The sequence below is a fragment of the Balearica regulorum genome, chromosome 18 (assembly GCF_011004875.1).
Source record: "Balearica regulorum gibbericeps isolate bBalReg1 chromosome 18, bBalReg1.pri, whole genome shotgun sequence".
In the NCBI taxonomy this organism is placed as follows: domain Eukaryota; kingdom Metazoa; phylum Chordata; class Aves; order Gruiformes; family Gruidae; genus Balearica; species Balearica regulorum.
The window spans coordinates 8,515,291-8,540,403 of record NC_046201.1 but is presented as its reverse complement, the minus strand read 5'-3'; the positions used below and the strand labels follow the sequence as shown (position 1 = coordinate 8,540,403).

The window sequence follows — 25,113 nt, the reverse complement described above, 5'->3', positions numbered from 1 at the left end:
AAGATTTCAAACCTCGCCCTTAGTAACAAACGTGTCAGATCCTGTGATCTAAATGGACCCATCAGCCTGTGTGGAGGTGGCCGTTGTAGAGTCCTGGTTATACTGGTCCCCTCAACAGATTGGCTGTCATGTGGGAGAGACCATTAATTTTAATCTTTTTTTTTTTTTTTTCTAACATACAAAGATTTCTCCCCCTGAACTGTGAAACAGTAGGTACACACCACTCGTGGAGTTTATCTAGGGTAGTGGTTCAGTGAGAGTGAGTGTACCAGCATCACAACTAATGGTCTTTTCTTTCTGGCACTCCGTAGGTGGTAGTAACCAACACAGTTCCTCACGAAGTACAGAAGCTGCAGTGCGCCAAGATAAAGACTGTGGATATCAGTTTGATTCTCTCTGAAGCCATCCGACGAATCCACAATGGCGAGTCCATGGCCTATCTCTTTCGCAACATCACTGTCGATGACTAGACCTGGCGCTGCCTGTGTCCTGACTTCTGCAAGAGAAGGAAACATGCATGAAAAGGCAATACCATAAATTATAGGCATAACACAACTGTTTATTCTTGTAGGAGCGTGAAGGTTTTCAGGGTCTTGAGCCATAAGATCAAATAGAAAAAAATCAACCTGACCAGCACTTTACAGGTGAATAGAAGAGGCCACTGGCAATGGGGAGGATTACATCTTCATTAAGAAAGATGGATAAATAAGGTGGTGTTGAATTTAAGTTCCTTTAATTTTATTTTTTTTAGTGTGTTCCCTCTTGCCCTGTAGGGGGAGAAAGAAAAGGAAAAAAAAAAAAAGTAACTGTCAGCTCATGAGAAGGGAATAGAGACTGCTTATTGCTGGGTGTGGGCAGCAGGAGGAGACAGCCTTTGGGTTTCTGTTTCTGACTGTGACTCGCCTGAGAGCGCAGAAGGGAGTGCTTCATTCAGGCAGTGGGGCAGGACCGCTTGCTGCTGATCAGCAGAGCAGCTCCGTGCCAGTTGAGTGGCCTCTCATCTCTTGCACAGCATAGCAGGGACTTTCATCGAAACTAAGTTAGCGGAACACCCAGAAAGGGCAGCTTAGGGCACCCCTTTCGCAGGGCTGCTTGCATCCTTGTGTCGGGGCACTGGGAACCAGCTCGTGTGTCTCCTAGCAGGGCAAGGGTTGCTAGTTAATGTGCTGGCTTTTTCATCCTGCGAGCCTTGGATCATGATTGTTCTTCGGTGGCAAGTCACGCGAGGGTCTTGGTCCTCTCTTGAACACTTGTCTGCACTGCAAAACCAGGCGCAATTTCTGGAGCTGCCTGGGGCTGCTGAGTTGTGGCAGTCTCATGGGGAAGGGGAGTTGGGACAATGTCTGCCTCTAATGCAGCTGTGCTCTCCAAAACACTAACACTGAACCTGCAATAAAAACCATAGGATTTTTCATTTGTGGTGCTTCCCGTGGACTGTGTACCCTCCAAACAGCTGCTTTTTCTGTACTGTGGGGCTGTTGCTGTAAACAGACTCACTCGGCAGCTTGCAGCCTTCTTCCAGGGGGAAATAGGACTCACTGCTTGCTCCTTTCTTGAGCGACACTAATCCTTGGCTGGAGGGGACACTTGAGAAAGCTGCACAAGGTGCTTGTGAAGGGCTTGTCTCCGGGATGATATAAGAATTAATTCCCAAAAGGCGATCTTCCCCCTTGATGAGGCTGACAAACACACTCCAGTAAAACTTGTACCACTGTCTAGCCATGTGTCTAGCTGATGTGAGGAACAAATCCTGCTTGGAGGCAGTCACTCAAAAGAGCGCTGCTGCTGATGGGCTGTCTCTAGCAGGCAATTTCAGTTTTGCTTATCCTTCTCCTTCTTACATCCTTCTCTTGCACTCCAGTATCTAAAACGTGTATGGTGCCAGGGGGCAGGCAGTGACTCCATGAGCAGGACAAGCCTTGCACGCCAGGGAAATGAGTGTGCCTCGGCACGGAGGAGTTTGCCTGGCAGAATACCATCCTGTCTCGTAGCTGGTGAGGGTACACAAAAGCCCGGAGCGGTTGGGTCATCTCCAGTATCCAGCATGGATTAAACCTCCAAGCCAAATCCCACCAGGGGTGATGTGCAGGGCTGGATGAGGTCTTAAGGCTGTTGATGGTTTTCCTGCATTTTCAAGGTACTCTGAACAAATCACAGCTGTGCTCTGTGACCACAGCGTGGCTCCTCAGCCTGGTGGTGCAGCACAGTTCTGCTCTGTGTTACTGAATGGATTGGCTGAAGCGTGTGAGGTCCTCACAGATGCCCGTGTGCCCCCTTGTTCTGAGCCAGCACTGGACCATGCTCCACACTGGAAGTCTGTGTTAAAAATGTGAGCAGTATTGTTCTTCTCTCACCTTAAACTGCTTTGTCAGACCTGCCAGGAGTGAGGTCAGGGTTTCTGGAGTGCTGTTGCCCCATTCAGGCTGGACTGTATTTGGGTAGAAACTGTAGAACCATGGTACCAGTGAGAGAGGTTCGTGTGATGTCCCTCGGGTTGTACTCGGGACCACAGCCTGAGTTAGCCTCAGGCTTCGCTTGAACCTTACCCTGACTAGAAGCCAAAAGCCCTGTGCCATTTTAGAGCTTCTCCTGCCAGTCCTGAGTGCTGTCTAGAAAGCCTGGCCAGTCCTTGGGTCTAGCTTTGGAGCTCCTGAGCCTGCAGCTCTGCCAGTTACTGAAGTTAAGGCTTAGGATCCCTCATAAGAGCGTTAGCTTCTTGGCTCAGTGCATCTTGTTCCCATCTCTTAATATCTCTACTCCTTCTTTGAATTTAATCCTCCCAGCTTGGAAAAGAAAAATACACATGCTGAGCAGATCTGTACGCTTTGGTTTTAATGCCTGAAAACAGGTATCTCGTGTCTTTTTTAAAAGAGTGAGGTGTCTGTTCTGTTTCCTGCTTATCCACCCTCATCCTTTCTTGGAAATTGTCTTTGAGTGCCTCACCGAAGGGGAGATGTCCGTGCTCCGGCTGTGATGGTCAGTCTCGGAGGTTTATGAGGGAAAAGAAGTTTTTGTTGATTATTTTTGTAAGTACTTGTCTGATAGATCACTCACGTTCAAAGATTTTTTGTTTCCTAATGTTTGAATATTTCCTAGGGTTGCCCAGAAGCATATGTTTATCTGTGTTTATTTTTCCCTGCTTTTACGGCTCTTTGCTCTGGAGCGTGATGCTGAACTCCGCCCGTGGATGCTCCCACCTCTGAGGGAGAGGGTAAAAGTCTGTCATGCTTTTTGATACCTCAGGAAAATAAATAAATAAATACATATATCGAGGTCTTTCCTTGCCGGGCCTGGTCTCCCCCGGGGCAGTTTCAGACCAGGTATTACCGCGGAACGGGCACCGGGACCCTCGGGCTCTGCCCCGCCTGCAGACCGGGTTGGGCCCACGTGTCGGCGGCGGAGCGTCGCCTAGCAACGGGAGACGCTACAGTGGGTCACACCCCCCTGTGTAAACACGAACGCGTGGGCAGCGCGCTCGGCCAATAGGTGGCGAGGAGCGGCGGGTGACGGCCAATTAGGAAGGCGAAGAGGCGGGCTCACGGCGCGGGGCCGCTGGGTGCAGGTTTGGAAGGAGCCGGGGTGCGGGGGTGGCCGGGGGCCGGGGGGCCGGGAAGGGGACACCGCATCCCCCGGAAAGCGCTGCCTGCGGGGGAGCGCTCTGCTCCCCCTGCCCCGGTTTGGATGGGGTTTGATTGTTTTCCGCGGTGAGGAGGAGGAGGAGGAAGGCTGCCGGCTGCCCGTCCCTCTTACCCTCCTTCCCTCCCAGGTCCCCTCCAGGCAGAAAAGCTCCCGTCCTCGCCAGGTCAGGCTCGGTGTTTTCAGGCAGGGCAGGAGCCATGGCCCCGCTCAGCCTGTCCCAGCTGCTGGACGTCGCCATTGGGACGCCCGAGGCCGGGGCCGTCAACTTCAGGGCGCTGCACAGCCTGCTGCAGGCCATGCTCGGGCACCTGGGCCTGCAGGACCTGCCCGCCCTGGGGCAGGGGCACAGCCTGACCCCCCTCCTGGGGGGGGACCAGCCCCTTGAGGCACACCCAGGAGAAGAAGGGGGACGGGGCGGAGGACCGGGCACAGGGCACGGGCCGCTCGCTGCCAGGAAGGACCCGCTGCAGGGGACCGCGAGCGGCTCCCAGGTCGCCTCTGTGGCTGCCGACACGGGGCAGATGAAGAAGAAGATTGAAGAGGAGGTGAGCGGCGTCTCCAAGGTAGAGGCTCTTCCCAGTCCCGAGCGCTTCCCTGCGAGATGCCCCCTCCTCCGGGGTCCGCAGTGCCGTTGTGCTGCCCTTAGACCAAGGTCTGGTTTAAGCCCGAGCTCACAGTGACACGTGAGGCTTCAGTGCAGGAAAAGGATGGAATTTGGGGGAGGAAGAGCTGGGAATGAAATGCTTCTCCAGTTGCTCCAGGTCCTCCCCATGTTGCCATCAGGAAGTTGTGGTGGATCCGGTACAGTACCCGGTGTCCTCGGCTCCGCTGGCTGGAGGCTGAGCACCCCTGGGGGTCTGGCCCCACCATCCTCTCCATCCCTCCCTTCCCCGTTCCTGACCTACTGCCGGGTACCGCGTCCGCTTCTCGGGTGGCTGAGAGGCTCCATCAGCACCTCGCGGGCCTCATCTCCCACTGCAAATCCAAGAGCTAAACCCAGCATTGGTGGGGACGGCGAGGGGCCTCATCCTGCACGACACTGAGCCACTCGTGGCCCGAGCGTCCCCAGTGGGAAGAAATAAGTCTGGGTTCAAGGAAAGAGCTGCCCTCAGTGCTGCAGGGCCGGATCCTGCCAGGGCTGGGACACCTGGAGAGAAGGCAGCAGGGAGGGTGCTGAGCAGGGAGCGGTTGTCCTCCTCCTGCTTGATTGCTTCTGGCTTCATTAGCAGCGCTTGCCGCTGCCCTCCCGGGCCAGGCTGCGGTTGAGAGGGTGGCAGCGGCTCTTTGCCCTTTGGATCAGCTTCAGCGGTCCTGCACGGAGTCTGGCACGGGCAGGCAGGGCTGGATCCGTCCCTGCTGCCTCGGGTTCTGCAATGGGCCCCCCCCGGGGCAGGGGTGGGGGGTCTCTGGGGAGCTGCTGCCCCTTCTTGGCTGCTGAAGATGCGATGAACCGTACGTGCTGCCTGCGCTGCCCTGCCAGCCTGGCTGGGCCGGACCCTGCGCTGTCCCTCTGCTCTGTGCAGCCCACGGCAGGGGGAAGGTCCCGGACCCCAGGGACCCTGCCCTGGGGCTCACCCCCGCCACCCCCCTCTCCTAGGCTATTGCTCTCTCCCAGGATCTCCTTGAGGAGATCGGCGGGATGAAGGCGGCGCAGTCCCGCATGGGAGAAGACATCCGGATGATCCAGGAGGCGCTTGGCTTGGTGAGCTGCCGCCACTGCTCCCGGGAGGGAGCTGAGCCCTTGCCCCCCTCCCTGCCCCTCACCGTGTCACCCTGCCGTCCCTGCCCTGCGGCCCTGGGTGTCACCCAGCGTGCAGGGCACCAGGGAGGGGAAGGGTGTCCCAAGGGGGGGGGAGTGGGGGAGCTCAGCCCACCCCACCTGGAGCCCCCCACCCTCCACCGCCCAGCGCTGCCCCGGGGAGGGCAGAAACGGGCGCTGCTGCTGCAGGTCAGGCGGTGGTAGAGGTGACTGCGTGCATCAACCAAAGTGATGCTAAGGCACTCTTTAACTAAACAGCCGTAAAAAAAAAAAAATAAATGTGGGAGCTGGGAAGGAGGGAAGATAAAGATCTACCCCGTACAATACAGCTACAGCCCCCAGGCACAGCCCTGCCCAGCCTCCCTCTGTCTTGTGCCCAAGTTAATTTGCGGATGCTCCTTCTAAATCCCGCTCCTGTGTCCTAATTGCCATCCCTCTCCTCGCCCCACTCCAGGAGAACCTCCAGGATGCTGCCGGCCGGCTGCCAAGCCTCTGTGACCAGATGACGTTGGACAGCGATGTGGTACGGCCGCAAGCACGCCTGGACCCTGCTCCAGGACAGGAGAGGGCTGCATCCCTGGGGAACCAGTGCACCCAGTCCCTCCGCATCAGGGCCTGGTCCCCGTCAGTGCTGGGCAGCGATGCTGGGGGGGGTCAGCACTCCTGTGGGTCCCACCCCACCCCTGGCTACACGGTTGGGCTGACCCCTTGATCCCTTCCTTCCCCAGAAAAAGCTGAAGGAAAGGCTGAGCCTCTACCCGGCCCCGGAGGAGGTGAGCAACATGGTGCACTGGGAGGTGCTGGAGGATTGCCTGGTGGGCAGAAAAGCAGGAGGAGGAGGAGGAGGAGGAGGAGGCCAAGGTCTGCTGGTGGTGAGTGCTGGGACGTCCCCTCTGCAGGAGCGGGACGGAGCGGGGCCGCAGTCCCAGCGCCTCCAGCCACTGGACACCCCGGGGCTTCTGCGGAGGTTTGCTCAGCACTTCTCTTCCCTGCGCATCCCGCTGCAGGCAGGGCCTGGCATAGGCAGAGCCAGGGCAGCTCCTCGGCTGGTCTAACGTGTGCTTTCAGAGTGTTTCCTCCTCAGAAAAGGGCTGTGTTTAGGGTGGTGGCGAAAAATAGTGGGTGCCGGTACCTCCCTGAGGGCCAGGCGGCGTTGACATCCCACATCAACCCCTCTGGGGGCAAGTGAGCACCTGGAACCCTTGGGGTGACCGCTTAGCTCCACGTCCTTGCTTGATGTTGGCCAGGACCATGGCTCCCTGCCCTCCCAGTCTCTCTGGGCATGGCAGGTGGGAGCAGGTGACGGCAGTTGGGTGTTTTGGGGCAAACCCCAGCATTCTGCACAGCGAGATGCTTTCCAAATCCTGCCTGGGGCTGCTGCTCCTGAAATGCAGGCACAGCCCGTTGGGCTGGGAAGTGGGTCTGGTCCAGCAGGTCTGGAGATCTGAATCCCATTGCTAGAGGAAGAAACGCCTTGCCGTTGTATCAGGTGGCATCGGCGGGGGGGTTGCTGATCCCCTGGCCCAGCTGCTAAAACAACTCCACAACCACGAAGGCTAACGAAGGGCTAAGGGGGCCGGGGAGGAGCTGGGCGGTGGTGGCCACGGGAGCTCGGGGGTCCCCGTGGGGTGGGCAGTCTTTACCTTTGGGCTCTTGTGGGGTACATGAGTTTGGCCCTGTGAGCCAGGGGGTTTGGGGCCAGGGGCTGGGGACACGGCCAGGGGGGGGGCCCTGGCTCTGCCCTCACCTGTAAACCTGCTCCCCTTTGCCTCCCCCTCCCAGGAGGGCAGTGGGGGCCAGTCTGCCCCCGCCGAGCCCTCCACATCAGATGTGGACACCCCACGTTGGGGAAGCTCAGCACCGGGACTGAAGGCACCAGGGACACAGCCTGTGCCCAGGAACAGCAAGGGGACTCCAGGGACGCAGCCCGGCTCCCTCGGGATGCAAGCAGGGATGCAGAGAGCGTCAGCGACCCCTGAGAAGTGGGCAGGCGCTCCCTCAGATCGGACAAGGACTTCTGATGCTGATGTCACCATCCCAGGGACACAGCCAGGATCCTCTGACACCCAGACCACCACCCCAGGGATGCAGCCAGGGATCCCTGGCACCCAGACCACCACCCCAGGGATGCAGCCAGGGATCCCTGGCACCCAGACCACCACCCCAGGGATGCAGCCAGGGTCCCCTGGCACCCAGACCACCATCCCAGGGATGCAGCCAGGGACCCCTGGCACCCAGACCACCACCCCAGGGATGCAGCCAGGGATCCCTGGCACCCAGACCACCACCCCAGGGATGCAGCCAGGGACCCCTGGCACCCAGACCACCACCCCAGGGATGCAGCCAGGGTCCCCTGGCACCCAGACCACCACCCCAGGGATGCAGCCAGGGTCCCCTGGCACCCAGACCACCATCCCAGGGATGCAGCCAGGGACCCCTGGCACCCAGACCACCACCCCAGGGATGCAGCCAGGGATCCCTGGCACCCAGACCACCACCCCAGGGATGCAGCCAGGGACCCCTGGCACCCAGACCACCATCCCAGGGATGCAGCCAGGGTCCCCTGGCACCCAGACCACCATCCCAGGGATGCAGCCAGGGATCCCTGGCACCCAGACCACCACCCCAGGGATGCAGCCAGGGACCCCTGGCACCCAGACCACCATCCCAGGGATGCAGCCAGGGTCCCCTGGCACCCAGACCACCACCCCAGGGATGCAGCCAGGGATCCCTGGCACCCAGACCACCACCCCAGGGATGCAGCCAGAGACCCCTGGCACCCAGACCACCATCCCAAGGATGCAGCCAGCACCTCCAGGGACCCAAGAACAAGGAGCAGGGGTTCAGCCAAGCCTCTCCGACATGGAGCCTAGCCTTCCTGGTGCTGAGAAAGTCCCCACTGAAGCCACCCCCGGTGCTCTGGGGACACAGATGGATGCCACAAGCACACAGCTTGACCAGGCAGGCCACCCAGCAGCAGGGACCCTCTCGCTGACAGCCCAGGGGTTCGAGGTCCCCCTCGATGCTGGTCCCAGGACCACGTCCCCTTTGCAAGAGCCGGCCGTGCCCTGGGGGTCCTCAGGCTCCAGCAGTGCCTCCAGCCGCTACGTGGAGACGGTGGAGGCTCTCCGCCAGATCGGGCAGCTTGGCAACCTCTACACTGCCCTGAAGGAGCAGGTGGCCCATCTGGAAGCCACCAAGTCGGACAACGCTGAGCTTGAGAAGCTGCGTCTGCTCTTCCCAGAGGGAGGTGGGAGCCCTGGGGGGACTGGCGGGGGGCTGTTTGGCATGGGGACACCCTGCGTCAGGGGCTCATCGCGCTCAGAGCCTGGCTGCGAGGGCGAGACCCCCTCACCAAAAGCGTGTCCCCTTGGACCATGTCCCTCTAGACCAGGAGAGCATCACCAACATCCTGGCTGACCTCCGGGACCAGGTGTCCTCCCTGCAGGGCCTGGCCAGTGACCTGCAGGGCGAGAAGGGGAAGGTGAGCTGTCCCCGAGGGGGCTGTGGGGATGCTGGGGGGGGGAGCTTGGGCAGGGAGGGGGCAGCCGAAGGGCCCCCGTGCCGGGATGACACGAGGGGACCGTGCCCTGACTCTACCACCACCGCCGTTCCCAGATCAGGCAGCTGGAGGATGCCTTTGGAAAGCTGGGGGTGACTGGAGCCGACTGGAAAGTGGATGGCAGCGACCAGATCACCCTCCAGCTGGGGTAAAAGGACGGGAGAGGGTTTCCTACCCCGGGGGGCTGCTGCAAAGGAGCCCGGGGGGGCTGGGAGCATCCCAGTTTGGAGGGCGAGGGACATCCCCCCAGCAGCCCTGTGGAGGCTAAGCCCCATCCTGCTGGTCAGGTCCACGCTGCAGGAGATAAAGCAGGAGCTGAAGGAGCTGAGAGAGCAGCAGGAGACAACCAAGGCCACACTGGAGCAGCTGGTGACCAAGACGGCCGACCAGCTGCAGGAGCAGGTGAGGTCGGGGCGGGAGCGATCCCAGCGCCCGCCAGCTCGGTGGGGTGGTCCTGGCTGGCTGGGGCCATCGACCCTCCGCAGCACCCGGAGTTGTGGCTGCATCCATCCCATCTCAGAGCCGATTCCTTCTCCCCTTCCTGCAGCTGGACAAGCTGAGGGCGATGGTGGAGATCGCGGGGCAGGAGCAGGCAGAGACGCAGGCAGAGGTGCAGGCAGAGGCGCAGGCAGCGTGCCCCATCTGCAGCACGGACATCGGCGTGCAGGTGGGGCAGCTCCTCCAGCGCTACGAGAAGCTCCAGGAGCTCGTGGACTCCTTCATGTCGCGGCAGCCAGTGGGCAAGGTGGTGAGGCAGCTGCCAGGGAGGAGCCAGGTAGGGAGATGGCGGCGTGGGGGGCTTGGGAGGGGGCTGCTGGGACCTCCCCTGGCTGGTTGTGCTTCGCTGCAATGTGGGGGAGCCCCTCGCTGCCCCCCCAAACTGGCTTGTATGGAAGGAAACTAAAGCCTTGATGCAAATGTCCTGCTGACACGGACAGCCCACAGCCACCGGCAGAGTAACCTGGGTCCGTGGCCGTGGGGCAGGCAGCCCCCCCTTGCACGGCACTCACTGCCTTGTCGTCCTCCCTGAAGCAGGACGAGGAGCTGCTGAAGCGCATCCAGGCCACCGTCACACAGGTGCAAGGGGACTACAAGAAGCTCAGCTCCGTCACGGGGAACCTCCTGGATGACCGTCACCAGAAACAGAAAGATATCGAGGTGGGTGGCAGAAACCCGGAGCATCCTCCAGGCAGATCCCAGGCCGGGGACCACAAGGGATTTGTCCCGCTGTCTCCCTGCTCGCAGCCCTGTGGAGGTTCAAAATTCCTTTCCTGGAGGTTTTTGAGGGGGGTGGGGGTTGCGCGGCTGGCCGAGAGGCAGCTCTGACGCTGCCGTGGCATCATGGGGTGCTTTCTGCGTTGGAAGGCTCTGTTCCAGTCCCTGGAGAGGCTGGAGAAGGAGAAAGCGGACAAGGAGGACCTGTTGCTGGGAATCGATGTGGTATGGCCGCGAGGGGCCCTGGCACCAGCCAGGGGGGTCCTGGGGAGGGTGACAAACACCCCTTGTCCCCTGGGTGTCGGTGGCAGAACCGGGGGGGGGGGAGGGAGGATTTCCAGCCCAGCTGCGGGTCCCTCACCAGGTCACTGTCTCCCCCCCCCGGGTCCCTTTGGCCGGTGGGACCACCCCCATGGGGGCGACGGGGCACGCGGGGCCACGTAGCCACTTCTCCCTCTCCTCCCGACACGAGCTGGCCCTGCCCGTCGTGCCTCCATCCTTTCCCCACCGCTCTCCTGCCTTTCCCCGTTGCTAGAAAGCAGACAAAACCACCCTGGCCAGCAAAGTCAGTCGCACCCAGTTTGAGGCGTGCGTGGAGCGGCTGAATGAGATGATCCAGGAGACGCTGAGCCGGGTGACGGGCCAGGAGCAGGGCTGGCACCAGGTCCAGCGACAGCTCACTGAAGAGATGGACTCCAAGGTGAGGGGTGTCCCCACCGCACAAAACTGGCACCTCCGGGGCTTGGCAGCCTAAGGCAGCATCCCCCCGCCCGGCTGTACCCCCCGGGGACCGCGATGTCCCCTCCCGGGGTGGCTGGTTGAGGGGGTGTGTCCGTCCGCAGCTGGACCGCCTGGAGCTGGGGCCTTTCCGGCAGCAGCTGGAGGAGCGCTGGAAGAGCATCCTGGAGCAGCTCAAGGAGAAGACGCCAACGACGGAGGCTGACGATGCGGCGGGGATTAAGAAGTGAGCGCGATGGAGACAGCGGTGGCTCGGGGAACAGTGCTCACCCCGTTCCCGCCGGCTATCCCGGCCAGTGCCCGTGTGGTACCCTGGCATGGGACCAGTTCAGCCAGGGAAGGGTGGGGATGCTGACGAAGTAGCTGTGCCTTCTCCTCCCCCCCAGCAGCAGGTTCCTGACATCAGAGGGGGTGCGAGGAGGAGGCACCTACGGGATGAGCTCTCCCAAACCAAAACTGGGGTCTGGGTGCAAAGGCTTTCTGGAGCGAGGGCTGGGGACGGTGGCTTGTCCGCCTGGGCAGGGGTGCGACACGTGATGCCGCGGAGCTGGGTTGTGACCTGCCCTCCTGGCAAGGCACAGGGAAGGGGGGTAATTAGCGCTGACGAAGAGATGAAGCCAGTGCGAGGGCTGGTTCAGATGGCAGGCGTGGGTGCTCGTGCCTTTCACCTCGCATCCCTGCCCGCCCTGGCAGCCACGGGCAGCTTCTGGGTTTTGGAGGTGCCAGCGGAGCCGAGGGGAGTGTGTCCTGGTCCTCGGGGCAGCTGTGGCAAAGCTCATCCTAAAAACCAGGGGAATCCTGCATCCCCCAGGCCCGGCGTTTGCTCCCAGCCTGGGACATTCCACCCCAGCAAGAGGTACAGGAATCCCCCCAGTTTGTCCTTGCCAGCACCCCCAGTTCCCACGGGACTGAGGTACTGTGAGTGCCTGTGGGAGTAGTTCCCACGGCACTGGTGGGGTTTGGGTGCTCCCCTCTGCGGATTCTCCAGTGCCTAATATGAGGTGGAGGGGGTTTTTCCCAGGTGGGAGCCCACAAACAGCCCCACTCCCCCTTTATTTTGTAACCAGCCAGCAGGTTGGGACCTTGCTGGGGTGGTGGGGGATAAACCAGGCTCAAAACTCCGTGGTTCCCCCCCCAAACTCCGTATCTCACTCCAGCGAAGTTCCCAGCACCTTGCTGCTGCCTGCAAGCTGCCTGTCTGCCTGCAGGCAGGGCTGTGTCCCCCCCCCAGGAGCTCCCCCAGCCCTTTTCTCCGCACCCCCAGGCAGCTGCTGGCCCATTTCCACTGCATGTCCTGCGACCGGCCCCTCAGCATGCTGGTGCCTGGCCCGTGAGTAGCCCCCGGCACCCATGGGTGGGATGGGGGGGGAGATGGGTGCTGGCCGTGCCCCGCTGTGTTAGGGTGTCTGCCTGAGGGGGGGTCTGATCCTGTCGAGCCCCTTCGCAGCCCTGTCTGGCAGTGGGGGGGACGGGACCCCTCCCTGGAGGCGGGAAGATGCTGCGGGGTACAAGCCTGTGGGTTTTGGGGTGCTGCCCCGAGCTGGGGTCGGTTGCTCGTCCCCTGACACCCACCTGCGGCTCCTGCCCTCCCCAGGCACATCGTGGCCATCCCATCCATGCCGCCGCTGCCCCCCCGCCTCGCCGGGCACCCCCAAACCATCCTCGAGCTGGAGCAAACACAGCAGCACGGCCACAGGTAGGGACACGGGGACGCGGCCCCCGGGGTGCGGGGTGGCCTTGCCCTGGTGAGGGGGGGCTCTTCCCTGGGGGGGCCTGGGCAGGGCAGGGGGGACAGAGATGTGCCACCGAGGTTCAGCTGTGCTTGCCCCGGGTGTGTGGGGTTTTACAGCCCACCCCGCGCTGCCCCGTCTAGCCCAGGTCTCTGTCTCAATGGCACTGAAGCTACATGTGATGAGTTGTGTCTGGTCTCAGCCTGACCTCAGGTTTGGTGGGGAATCAGGTGCCTCCTGTGAAACGAGTCGCTAAAATTAAGCACTGCAGCTGGGACGGCCCAGCTCCTGCCTCCTGGTGGCCCTTGCGTAGGGGGCAGGGACCTGCCATGGCCATGACCTGCCATGGCCCCACAGGGAAAGAGCAGATCCAGACGGTTGGACGGGTGTGCGTCTCCTGCGGCAGTCAGAGGGGAGCCGGGAGGGCCGTACCCCACTGGGGATCACCCCCTTGACCCCCTCCCCGGCGTAGGGTGCCGCATGGGGTGCCGCAGTGCCGGGCGCTGAGCACCCCATGCCCTGTCCCACAGGGAGCGGGTGGCCGAGTGCGCGTACCCCAGCGTGCCGCGGCACTGCGGGGGCCAGCACACCCTCACCCACCCGCTGCAGCGCTGCCCACGCCTCCAGCCCGTCCCACCCGGTGCCCCACGGCCGCTCCAGCCCCCCACCCTGCTCCCCATCAAGGTAGGGATCACAAAGGCAGGGATACGGTGGGGGCAACTGAGGCCGAGAGGGTGATGCTGAGCATCTGGGTGGGTGGGTGGGATCCGTGCCTCAGTTTCCCCAGGGACAGCTGTGTGTGGGAGGGTTACTTGGGGCCACCGGATTCGGCCCCGCGGTTCAGCCAGCCCGCTCTCTCCTTCCCAGCACGACGAGATGGAGCTGTTGGGCCAGGACGGTCACATCTACAGGGGCCGGCGGGACGGGCAGCTGCCTGCGTTCGCGGGCAAGGAGGGTACGGCCGTGGCAGGCTTGGGGAGGGGATCCTGTAGGGGTGAAGGGGACAGTGGGGTGGGCAGGGTGCCCATGGGGTGCCAAGTTTTCCCCTATCCGTTTCGCCCCCCTGCTCCTCCCCACCGCAGCTCCCTCTGGTCTCTCCTGCCAGGCTCCCCCAGGGACAAGCCCAAGCTGTCCCCAAGGCAGTGGGACCCCCAGGGCAGCGGCCGCCTGCTCTCACGGCCCCAGAGCGCCGGGTCCTCGCTCAGCCAGCCGGGTACGGCCCTCTCAGGGCACCGAGGGGGGGGGGGTGGTCTGTGGATGTAGCCGGGCAGGGTGGGATGGGGGTCTGGGGTCTGCGGTGGGATGGGGAGGGCAGGTGTCCCTGCTGCCTGCCCTGTGCTGGGCTGGCAGAGCTGCCCGCAGCCGGTGCCTGCCCGGTGGGCTGCAGGGGGGCTAACCCCTGCCCCTCGCCCCCAGGCACTGCCGCCTCACCGGAGCACAGGCCAGCCTCATCCAGCGGCCGCCTCTCCCAGGCATCGGGGCTCCTCCCGCCCCTCTGGACCCAGCAGGGTGGATCCAGCACCCCGACAGCCAGGCAGGACTGGGAGTCCCTGGCCGAACCCCCACCACCCCAACCACCGAGCAGGCGAGCAAGCGGCTCCAGCCAGCAGTAATAAAGGGCGATGGGCAGCCGAGCGCCTGCGTGACCTGAATGGGGCAGCCCTGGGTTGGGATTTTCCCATCATGCACGAGGAGGGGTCGGTGGCATCCCTCATCCTGTGGCCACGCGTCTCCAGGGAGCTGAAAACAGCCCCTGTCCAACCCCCTCCCAGGGTCTTTGCCAGCCCGGTGCTGCCACGCTCCCCCTGACACCCCCTGGCCTCCACGAGCCCCGTTTGGCCCCAGTGGCCCCAGCCAGGGGAGCTTGTAGCCCCGAAAGGGGTCTGGGGGAGCTGGGCGGTGCAGCAGGAGGATGATGATGCTCAGTTGCTGCTGAAGGAGGTGGGAAATGGGGACCTCAGTGGGAAGGGTGGCAGCAGGACGTGGCGTAATGCCAAAAATGAATCCCACCCCAACCCGCTGGTTCGCTGTTGTTTATCCCGAGGGATGAGCACCACTGAGCTGGTTTCCTTATCTCCTAGTGGAGAACCCCCTCTTTGTCGTCCCCTTGTCCCTCTTCCAACGCTGCCATCGATGGAAAGAGGAAGGCACTGACCCCACTGCTGCCCGGCTTGGGGCAGCTGATGCTTCCCACCTCCGGAGCAAAGCACCAGAACCCCTTCTCTGCCCCCCCCCAACCTCAGGGGAACATGTCCCTCCCCCTTTCCTACAGTTTGGGGCTGCTTTTCCCCAGCCCCCTTCTGCCACCCATCCCCTTGCCGTCGGATGGGAGAAAGCCCCACTGCCTGCTGAGACCTGGCACAAGTTGTGGCACAAGTGGAGAGGTACCAGGCAGGGAAACCACAGCCCCTGGAGGCAGCGTGGGGGGGGACCTGGGGGTGTCATGGCTGGGGACACGTGGCTGTGGCTCCCCCACGCATACATGCAATGACATGTGGGGGACAATGACAACACAAAGCCGGTGGCACCTCTCGGGTGAGTGGGAGGGTGAGAGACCCCGAGGGGAACCCCAGGGACAGCCAGGAGGGACCCAGCATCCGGGGAGCATCCCCTCGCCCTGTGGCCCTGGGGGCTGCCCCGTGGAAATCCTGCTCTCCTGGTGGATCTTCTCCCCAAACTGGGGGGGGGGGGGGGGGGGGGGGGGGGGGAGGGGGGGGGAAGGCCCCAAACATCCCCCTTCCCCAGGAGGGGACCCCCTCCCTGCCCACCCTGCTGCAGCCCCCAGGCACATTATTCCCCAGGGAGCCACGGCCTGGGGGTGTTTTCCCTGGTGGGTTTGGTTTGTCAGGGGGAAAAAATGGATGCTAAAAGTCCCACTTTGGGGGTGCCCAGGTGGATCCAGCAGGATCTGGAACCCCCCAGTGGGATAACTGGGAGCACTCAGAGCAAACCAGTGGGCACCAGAGCAGAGCCAGCAAAGGACCATCCTGCACCCCGTGGGTGGGGTAAGGTGTCAACGGGCTTAAAAACACCCCCGGGACTGACGGTGTTTCTGGATACAGCCCGGCTGGGGCTGGGGCTACCCCCCACCCTATTTGCTGCCACTGGGACCCAGCTGCACCCTATAAACACCCCCACCCCTATAAACACCCACCCACCCCTATAAACACAAGCACCCACCCTCACATCCCTCCTTGGGTGCTGTCTGTGCTGCTGCAGTGGGTGAGTAGCCCCAGCCAGGGGCTTTTTTTTGAATTTTTTTTATTATTTCTTCTTAGAGGTTGTGCTGTGCTGGGGGTCTCCCCATCCCCTGGGGGATGCTGTGCCTTGATGACACCCCCACCCCCAGGTCCTTGCTGGTGTCTCTGGAGCTGCTGTGTTCCCTTTTTTTTTTTTGGGGGGGGAAGGGTTTACCCCAGTTGCTTGTTGTGTGAGCGGTGTGGCAATGGGGGCTGTGTTTTTATTCAATTTTAATTTGCTTTGGATGTTTAAGCACTGAACTAGGGACGGGGGTGCTGTTTGAAGTCATTGGGGGTGGTGGCACAGTGAGCAGCTTGGGAGGCCGGGACCCAGGGCTGAGCAGTGCTGGGGCTGGCTGTGCTGGGGGGGAGTTGGGGGCCAGTGAGCCCCCACATCCTCAGGCTGGTGGCCCATCTGGGGTGGGGGGACACTCAGGAAGTATCTCCCCCCCTGTCCCCAGTGCAGGGTTTGCCCAAAGGCCCGGCAGCCCTTGAGCATAGCGGGCAGGACTGCCCCCCCCCCCCAACCCGCAGTGCTGAGGCCTGGGGGCTCATCACACGGGTGGGTGCTGGCGGGGGTGGGGGACGTGTTGCAAGCCATGAGGGTGCAGGATGGAGTTTTGGCTGCACCCTGGTACACGGAAGGTCCTTGCTGTCTTGGCATTGTACCCCCACAGCTCTGGGGTCTCCCCCATCTTGGGGACGGCAGCGGTGGCTTGTGTGGGCAGAGTCTGGGCAGGATGGGGGCTTGGCCCAGCTCCTGGGGGGACACAGGGACCCGTCCTCACTGGGGATGCTGGGGATGGGGGGGGGGCGGCGGCTCACCCCTGTTCCTGGTGCCCCACCAGGAACATCCTCCCAGCAAAGAGAGAAGGCAGGGACAGCTGCTGTTAAAAAAGTCTTTTTTTTATTTTTAAATTAATAAAAAACCTTCAACCTTTTTTTGTTGTTTTTTTCTTTTTTTGTTTGTTTTTTCATTTTTTTTTAAGCAAGATTGGTTTGAAAACTAAAAAAAATCCCTCAGTTCCCCCTCCCTGGGGAAGAGCCATGACCGGTGGTCGCAGGGACAGGGGGACAGTCCCTGCCAAGGGAGGATGGGGCGGGGGGGCTGTGCAAGAAGCCGGGCTGAATTTCAGAAGCCGGAGGGGTGTTTGCTCTGGGTGCTGCAACAAGCATCTGGAAAATCCAGAGCTGGGGGGGGGGAGCGCCCCTGACAGCTCCGTGCCCCCATAGCCATGATCTGGGGTGCTGACAGCCACCTCCATGTTATTTTTGTTATTCCTGCCCCCCCCCCGCCCTGATGCAGGGATGCTGGGGGGGGGGAGCCACAGGGGAAACTCCCCCCCCAACCTGGCAGCTGCCTCTGTGCTGCTGCTCTTTCTCTCTGGATTTATATACATTAGATATATTTATATATTATAGTTATATATTTAAAAAAAAAAAAGAGGGGAGAAAAGACCAGCTAGCAACTCTTGCAGAGGCTCTCGTGGGCCGATGCCCTCCCCGGCAGCATGTTTCCCCCCCACACCCCCCCAAAAAAACCCCAATAATAATAAAACCTAGAAAATTATTCCAGTGCGTTTCTGGGGGAGCCCCCACTCCCAACGCCCTGGCCCGGACCCCCCCAATTACCCACCCCCCCCCCCCCCCCTTCCCCCTCCACCAACCCAGTCTTATCTCTGGCCATCCATGGTGGCCATGGCTTTCTGTGGGGGGGCAGCGGGTGGGGGGGCGGGGGGCCAGGCAGGCTGCGGGTGGTGCAGGTGGTGGTGGAGGCCGTGGGCGGTGGGTGAGGAGGGGGGCAGCCAGGCGGGCTGGTGGCTGGGGGGCGAGGAGGCCCAGAAGGGGCTGAAGCTCCCCGGGGGGGAACAGGCCATGGAGGTGATGGGGCTGTTGCTGCTCTGCAGGTTCTCAGATGTCCGCAGCTTGGAGAACATGGCCAGAGCGTCCGGGAAGTTGGGTGGTGTGGCCGGCGTGTTGCTGGGGGTGCACATCTGTGGGGGAGAGGAGAAGGTGGGAGTCAGATGGGCTTTTGGGGTCCCAACTTGCCCCTGAGAGCTGGACTCATCACTGGGGACCCTGACTGCATCCCACACCTGGGAGCCCCATCCTCAGGAGATGCTCGGAGCCTGGGTCTGGCTGGTATTGGGGTACCCAGCGCTGCTGTGCAGCCCCCAAGGGTCTGAGTGGCTCCCCCAAAGGTGTGGAGGCTGCCTGGGGGGGGGTCCCCAGCCTAGCCCGGTCTGGGAAGGATGTTTTGGACCATCCATGGTGCTCAAAGCACTGGGGTGCAGCAGGTTTGGGGAGGGGGCTGTTACTCTGATGCCTGAGGGGAGCAGCAGGGATGGGGTTGAGGCAGTGGGGGTCCAGCATGATGGGTGGGGAGGGTGCTGGGGTCCCACCTGGCCTGGCAGGACCCCCCTTCACCCAGTTCCCAGCCCCCTCCCCCACCCCATCAGAGCACAGAAAGCAAAAGGCAGGCAGGGCCCTGCATGGTTCCTGGTACAGCCCCTGCCTTCTGCGTACCTGGCTAAATTTAGCACCCTCCCCACCTCCTGCCTGGCCCGTGCCGGATCTGGCCCTTTCTGCAGCCAGCCTGGGCAGCAGAGGAAAATCAGGGCGGTGGGGGATGACCCAGCCCCATGCTGGGGCTCGGGGGCTGGTGGCACCCAGGGCCCCGATTCAGCAAAGCACTTGCTACAGTCTGAGTATGGGGGGGCTGCTAAAACCCCCCCCCCCCCAAAGGTGATGGGGCAGGGGGCTTCACTGCAGTGGTGTAAAATAGGGTGGGTGCCTAACGCCCCTGCCTTCTATTTTAATCTCCAGAGGGGGGTCGCTGGCAGGGAGCGGTGCTGTGCCACGGGCCGCTCTGAACACACACATGGGGGGGTTAGAAATAGCAGGACCCTCCCTGCTGGGAGGGGATCTCTGGATGGGGGTGTGCAGGGGGGCCTCACCCCTCTGGGTTAAACCTGCCCCGAATCCTCGTTGCCCTCGCGGAGCCGCAGCTCCCGTGGCGCAGCTGAGCGGTGCACCTCGGCGCTGTGCTGCTCACAGGGATGCCGAGCAGTGCCAAGGGGCCGGGACAGCAGCTGCTGCCGTTAGCGATGGGGAAGTGGGGTGACGCTGCCCCATCTCCCCTTCCCCAGGGGTTATCCCGTGGCCCTCAGCAGCCCCAGCTGTCCCCAGCACGTGCAAACCCCCAAACCCCTCTTCCAGGTTCCTCCTCGTCCCTGTCCCGGCCATCTCTGACGATCGCTGGGACCGCAGGGGCTCCCTGCTCCCCACCCCCCGGCCCTGCTGCAGCCAAACCCAGCCAGGCAGGCCCCAGCCGGACCCACTCAAAGATGGGGTGCTCAGCTGGCTGACCCGTGCTGGCAGTGGGAGGGATGGGCTCCCATCAGTGTGTGGAGCTGGTGCACCCCAAAAATGCAATCACAGCCAGGCTGGCACTGAATGGGTTCGTGGCGAGCCGGGGATGCTCCTGCCTCACCGCACACAGACTTTGGGAGAACTCATTTCACAGCTCACATCAAAGCAGTGGTGAGCCAGCTTGGTTTTTTTTTTTTTTCCAAAAAGCCTATAAATTTGGCAACATTTGAAAAGATACTTTTTGGGAAAGAAAAAAAAAAATCAGTCACTTGAAGGTTTTTTTGTTTTGTGTTGGAAAAAAAATCCAACCACCACCCCAGCCGCGCACACACACGTGCCAACCACCAGCCTTGGACTGAGGTCGGTGACAGTGCCGGAGGGGGGGACACAGCTCTGAGCTTCTGGGGTAATGTTTGCTGGATTAATTAAAAAAAAAAATTTAAAAAAATAAAAATTGCCATATAATTATTGCTTTCCTCCTCTGACATGTTTTAGTAAAGGAGCTGCTCGGCCGTCAGAGGGTCGGTCCCAGCACGGGCTGCCGCACCGACACACCAAACAGCTCCGGCAAGTCCCTTCCCCGCCGCCCGGACCCACGGGGGTTTCGCTGGGCGCGGGAGCCTCCCGCTGCGGGGGCGAAGGCAGCGTGCCACCCCGTGCCGTGCTCACAGCTTTGTTCTCTGCTGCTTGAAAAAGAAATAGAAACTGCAACCGTAAAGCCCCTTGCCCTGAGCTGTGCAGGGTGTTTTAAGCTGCTGAAATCAGAATGCTGGTTGGGGGGGGGAAATGATGGGGGGGGGGATAGCAGCAAAAAAAAAAATGCCAAAAATGTGAGGGGGGAGTATTTGGTGTGAGAGTGAAAGGTATTTTGTCACCATGTGGAACACACGGTGTTAGGAAAACACTATGGGGAGAGGGAGAGCTAGCCAGCTGCAGCCTCAGGAGCCTGGGTGGGGGCGATGGGGTGCGAGGTGGGTCCTGCTCAGCCCTGGGGAGCAGGATGGGTCCCATCGGAGCCGCTTTGCATCCTGCTCCCAGCAGCCACCCGGCACTCACCGACAGGAATCGCCCCGACAGGCTTTCGGCGTGAAAACACGGTGAGGCCTGGATCCGGCCGGCAGCTCCCGCCTGCCTGCCATCCCCTCTCCCACCGGGAAAGGGGGTTTTCCACGGGGCCACCCTTCGCAAGCGCCCTGGGGTGGCAAGAAAACGTGCAGGGGGAGGTGGAATTAAAATAAAAGGGGTTTAAGTGGGAGCCAGACGGCAAAATGACTTTCTCCAAGAGAACGAATGTGTGCGATGCTGGGCTGGCTGGCGATTTTCTGATGGCAGGAGAAAGGGGGGGGGGGGGGAATCAGCTTAGCCCAGATCCGCTTCCCCCATGTGCAGCACTGTTTAGTTCCCTCAACAGGAAAAAAAAAATAATAAAAAAAACACAGCCAAAAAAACACAACAAAAACCACCTGGAGGGGAATAACTTCCTCCCCTCTGCCAAGGGGACGTGCCCTCGGCCAAGGTCAAGCGGCATTTGGGGAAAGGTGGGGGTGACGGCGGAACCCCCCCCTCCCCGGCCCAGGGAGCCCAACTTCCAGCGCGATGCTCGCAGACACAAACTATTTCCTGGCAGACATTTTAGCTCGTGTTTACATTCGCCGGCTGCGTGTTCCTCCGGGCGCAGAGCAATATGGCTGGCAGGGGAGCTGACAGCTCCGCGTCCCTGGGGGGGGGCTGCGGACCCCTCCCGGGGGGGGGCTCGGGGGGGGTTTGGGGGAGCCCTAAGCTGGATGGGGGTTGTAGGTGGGGGGGGTTGGGGTGGTTGGGAGCTGCTGGGGTGGGATTAAAGGTGGGTTTGGGGATGGGGGGTGGGAAGGGGGGGGGGGTGCGGGTCCCACTTACCATCTGGGGGGGGTGGTGGCTGCTGGGAATGTTGGTCTCCTGGAAGAAGGCGCTCAGGGCCGTCTGTGGGGACAAGCCGTCAGCCCCAACCCACCCGAGACAAAAGGGGAAGGAAACCACGGGACCCCCCCCCCCACGGGCCTCGCAGCGCCCCCCACGCTTGCCCCCACCCCCGTGGGACCGCCCCGGGGGGCACCCACGGGCACCCCCACCCCCCGCCAGGCCTAAGGCAGCGGGAGCCTGGCGCTGCCCTTCAGGCGACCCACTCGGGATCGTGTTCCCCCCCCTCTCATAGAGGGGCTCCCCCCGCGGAGGGGCACAGCCCACCCCCCGTGTTTACGCGGGGTGTCCCCCGGGGTGCCCACCCACGGCCCCCCCGCCCCCAGCTGGAAGGGGGGCGCCCACCCCCCCCGCCCGGCGCCGGGCCGCAGCTCGGGTTACGGCCCGGGTATAAATAGACCGAGGGGCGCTCGGAACCGTTCCCCCCCCCCCCGCGATGTGGGTAAATGGGGGGGCCAGGGGCCGGCCACGCGTGTCGGTGGGCCGCGGCGGGGCCCGCCCCCCCCCCCCCCCCCCTTTCCGCCCCGCGGCTCTGCGGGCAGGGGGGTGCCGGGGGCTCCCGGTTTGGGGTGTCCCGGTTTGAGGCGGGGGGGAGAGGAGGAGGTAGAGAAAGGGGGGGGGGGGGGGGTCCGGCCCGTACCTCGAACTGCCAGTGGGCCGCCTGCAGCAGCTGCTTGGCCTGGTCGGCGGCGCAACCGGCCGCCAGCACGAACTGGTTGATCATCACCTGGTGCCGCAGCTCCTCCATGTTCACCGACATGGCGGGGGCGGCCCCGCCGAGCGCCGCCCTGGCTGCCCGGAGCGCGCCCGCCGCCCCGCGCCGCGCCGACACCGGGGGGCGGCGGAGGGGAGCGGGGAGGGGGGGGGGGGGGGGGCACGGCGGGCGGGGGGACGACGACGACACAGAGACAGGACCCGCCCCCGCCCCCCGATTGGCCGCCACCACGCCTCCCGCCCCGACGGGCGTGCGGTTCGAATCTTCCAGCTGCCCCGGCGCCGCGCCCCGCCTCGCTCCATTCCTATTGGTCTACGCTTGTGTTTTGGCTGTAGAAAGCGTCGCTATTGGTCGTTGAAATTCGGGGAGGGCGGGGCGGCCGGTAGAAGGAGCGGCCCGATCGCTGATTGGGTGTGCGGCCGGGGGTTTTTTTTGTTGGGTTTTTTTTTTCCGGAGGGCGTTGGTGACGTCACGTTCATTGAGGAGGTTCATTGAGAGGCGCGGGACGGGGGGAGGGGCGGGGCCTCGGCACCCCGCGGCTGGGGCCGTCCCGGGCGGGGGCTCCCCCCGTTAATCCCCCCCCCCCCGACCCCCCCGCAGCGCTCTCCGTGCCGCCCCCCGGGGCGGGGACCCCAGCAGGGAGGAGGGGGCACCCGGCCGGAGCTCACCCGCAGGCAGGAGGCCTCGGCGGGAGGGGCCGTGGGGCTCCGGCAGAGCTGCCGGGCGTGGGGATTTGGGGCTTTTAGGTGATAAACCGTTGGAAATCCTGCGGGCTCCGAGCTTCCACCGCGAACGAATAAACCGGGGACTTCGCAAACGGGTGGGGTGAAGACAGCCTAGGCTGGGGAGAGCCGTCGGGGATGTGGCGGAGGTGCCGAGCCGGCGGAGGGAGCGGGGCTGACGAGGCGGAGGAGGGATGGAGGCTTTGGAGGGGGCGGCTGTGGCCGGTTACCCCCGGTAGGCGAGGGCCCGTGGAGGTGGGGGTCCCTCTGCCCAGCCGCCTCGGCCTCCGGTGCCACGGAGCAACGGTGCCCGTGTGTGGTTTCACCCGGGCTGGGTGTCACCCTGGGGGGGGGGATCCCACTCACCGGGATGCAGCAATGGGTACGGAAGGGTCCCCCTGCATGCCCAGTCCAGATTTTGGCAGGTTTTGAGGCAAAACCAGCCCTGAGGCGGGTGGAGGTGTGAGAGGAGCAATTCCAGAAGCCGGGCCCCCGAACCCCCCGAATCCTGCGCGCAGCCCCTTTACACGGAGCCCCGGAGAGCGCTCGGGACCTCCCGCTGCCCAGAAGCACCCGCTTGGGTGCACGGCCCGGCCCGGCTCCCAGCCCAGCTAGCAAAGCTGCGAGCAACCGGCCTCGGGGGGCTCCTGCCCGAAAACCCCACGGAACCGCTGCCGGGAGCCCTCGCGCTCAAACCGGCGGGGCTCACGCAGGCAACGGGTGTCCGAGGCCGGGATTAAAGACGGCGTTTGGGACATTGGGAAGAGCGAGCGGAACCTTCAGTCCTTCGAAATGAAGCCGTGCCCAGCCTGGCTGCAGAGCCGCAAGACTGCTGCAAACACCTCGGCTTTTCCCACCGCACCGACCAGCTGGTGGAAAAGCCCCTTTTTTGGGGCAGGATTTGTGCCGAGGGCAGGATTCGCCATCGATCTTCCCCGGCCTGATCCTGCCCGAGATGCTCGTCCATCCTCCCATCAGACATGCTGCCCCGCCACCCCGCTGGGACCCCGCAGCCCCCTTGTTGGGGCTCGGCACCCGCTAACGAAGGGTCCCGTCCCCTCCCCGGCCATTGCCACCCTGCAGGGCTGAGGCTGCCTCTCCCTGGGGCTGGGTGGGGGGGAGCTGGGGCACCCAAATTTGGGGAGGGATAAGTGAAAAAGGACGTGGGAGGGCTGGGGCAAGAGCCAGCCCAGGGATGGGTTGTTGGCTCTGCAGCGGGTGCCAGCGACTGCAGGAGGAACTGGGAGCGGACTGGGCATACTGGGTATACAAACAAACGTTTGGTGCCGTGGGAGAGCTGCTCGCTCTCCTGTTTAACCTTCGGGCAAACTGCTGCACCCGCCCGTGCCTCAGTTTCCCTCTCGGCACAAGGAGGCAGGAGCAGGGTCCCCTTTTCCTGCCAAACACCCACACCAAATCCCACCGCTGGGCAGCTCGAGCGCTTCAGCCTTGCATCTCGTCCAGCAGCAGGTGCGTTTTGGGGTTAAACGTTGCTTTTTCTTTGTGCATTGGATTCCCCCTTCCCACGGCCCTGCTGGGTCAGCCCCTCTGGGGTTTCTTCTGGCTTTGCGTGTGCCGGGGTCTGCCGTGGACACGGCTGGGCAGGCTTGGGAGGGAACCTGCCCTCGAAGCCGTATCGTCACCCAGCTCCTGCCTGCGCTCCACTGCGGCACTGTCCTACAAAATCCTCTGCTGCAGTAATACACCGCTAAAAAAAAAAAAAAAACCAAACAAAAAAACCAACAAAACCCACAAGCCGTGCATGCACGCAGCAGCTCTGCGTGTAATGACTGCTGGGTTATGGATCTGCACGGGGATAACTTTGAATTATTATCTGCACTAAAACCCTGCAGTCTGTTGTGTGCCGGTAATGAAATGTGCTGGCTCCCTTTCCCAGGCTCGCGTTTCTTGCTGCCGTCGCTGGCTGGAGCGAGGCAGGGGAGCGGGGCCACGCTGGCGGCGCAGCAGTGCTGGGCTGTGCTAGATTTTTTAAATGATCCATATGCAGAACACGTTCCCCAAAATGTGTGTTGGGGTGAGCGGGGATCGGCCTCTGGGGCCTCGGGGCTCCCGGACAGGCTCAAGCACCGAGAACCGGAGCAGGCGGCCGGCGTTGATGTCGCCCTCGGCTCCTCTTCGGCCAACGCTCCCGTTGGCACCCAGCCTGGCTGTGGGATCCAGCGGTGCGGACGCGGTGTCACTGTCGGGGCCGTGGGTCCCGGTGTGGTGACAGCAGGCTGACAAACGGGGTACAAAGCTCCCCCCGGGGTTTGCTATGGCGGTGGCTGCTCTTTGGTTCGGCTTTTCTTAGCCACCCTTGGGGCTGCGCGGGTAGAGAGCAAACGGGGAGGGAAATGTGCGTGTCCCTCTGCGGGGAGGGCACGAAGCGGGGAGCCCCGGGGACGGCCTTTGCTCGTCACTGCCGAGTAGCCGAGGACATCGGGGCCGCTGATCCGCCTCCCTGCA

The 25,113-nt window shown here is 62.7% G+C and overlaps 3 protein-coding genes across 6 annotated transcripts in view; 2 read left to right on the top strand and 1 right to left on the bottom strand.

Annotated features, from left to right (window-relative positions):
* The window catches only part of PRPSAP1 (phosphoribosyl pyrophosphate synthetase associated protein 1), a 28,624-nt gene extending 25,362 nt beyond the window's left edge, over positions 1–3,262 (top strand). For all 4 annotated transcript variants that reach the window (XM_075770997.1, XM_075770994.1, XM_075770996.1 and 1 more), the window contains one exon: positions 312–3,262. In XM_075770997.1, coding sequence (XP_075627112.1) covers positions 312–470 — 159 coding nt within the window. In that variant the 3' untranslated portion in view covers positions 471–3,262. The remainder of the gene's footprint in view (positions 1–311) is intronic.
* Positions 3,263–3,621: 359 nt separating this feature from the next.
* QRICH2 (glutamine rich 2) lies at positions 3,622–14,346 on the top strand. Its single transcript, XM_075771095.1, is given in 19 exon segments — positions 3,622–4,202; positions 5,237–5,341; positions 5,853–5,921; positions 6,127–6,171; positions 7,181–8,648; positions 8,788–8,882; positions 9,017–9,111; positions 9,113–9,362; positions 9,508–9,735; positions 9,993–10,118; positions 10,326–10,400; positions 10,711–10,875; positions 11,018–11,139; positions 12,178–12,243; positions 12,508–12,609; positions 13,174–13,327; positions 13,511–13,598; positions 13,749–13,856; positions 14,060–14,346. Coding segments are annotated over 19 exon segments (3,924 nt in total). The 5' UTR covers positions 3,622–3,836; the 3' UTR covers positions 14,257–14,346.
* A 2,486-nt stretch (positions 14,347–16,832) lies between these two features.
* On the bottom strand, positions 16,833–22,109 carry UBALD2 (UBA like domain containing 2). The gene is made up of 3 exons (XM_075770515.1): positions 21,851–22,109; positions 21,151–21,213; positions 16,833–17,876 (listed from the first exon to the last, which is right to left on the bottom strand). Exons 1-3 carry the CDS (start codon positions 21,968–21,970, stop codon positions 17,556–17,558), a joined length of 504 nt encoding a protein of 167 aa, XP_075626630.1. The 5' UTR covers positions 21,971–22,109; the 3' UTR covers positions 16,833–17,555.
* Between the last annotated feature and the right edge of the window lie 3,004 nt (positions 22,110–25,113).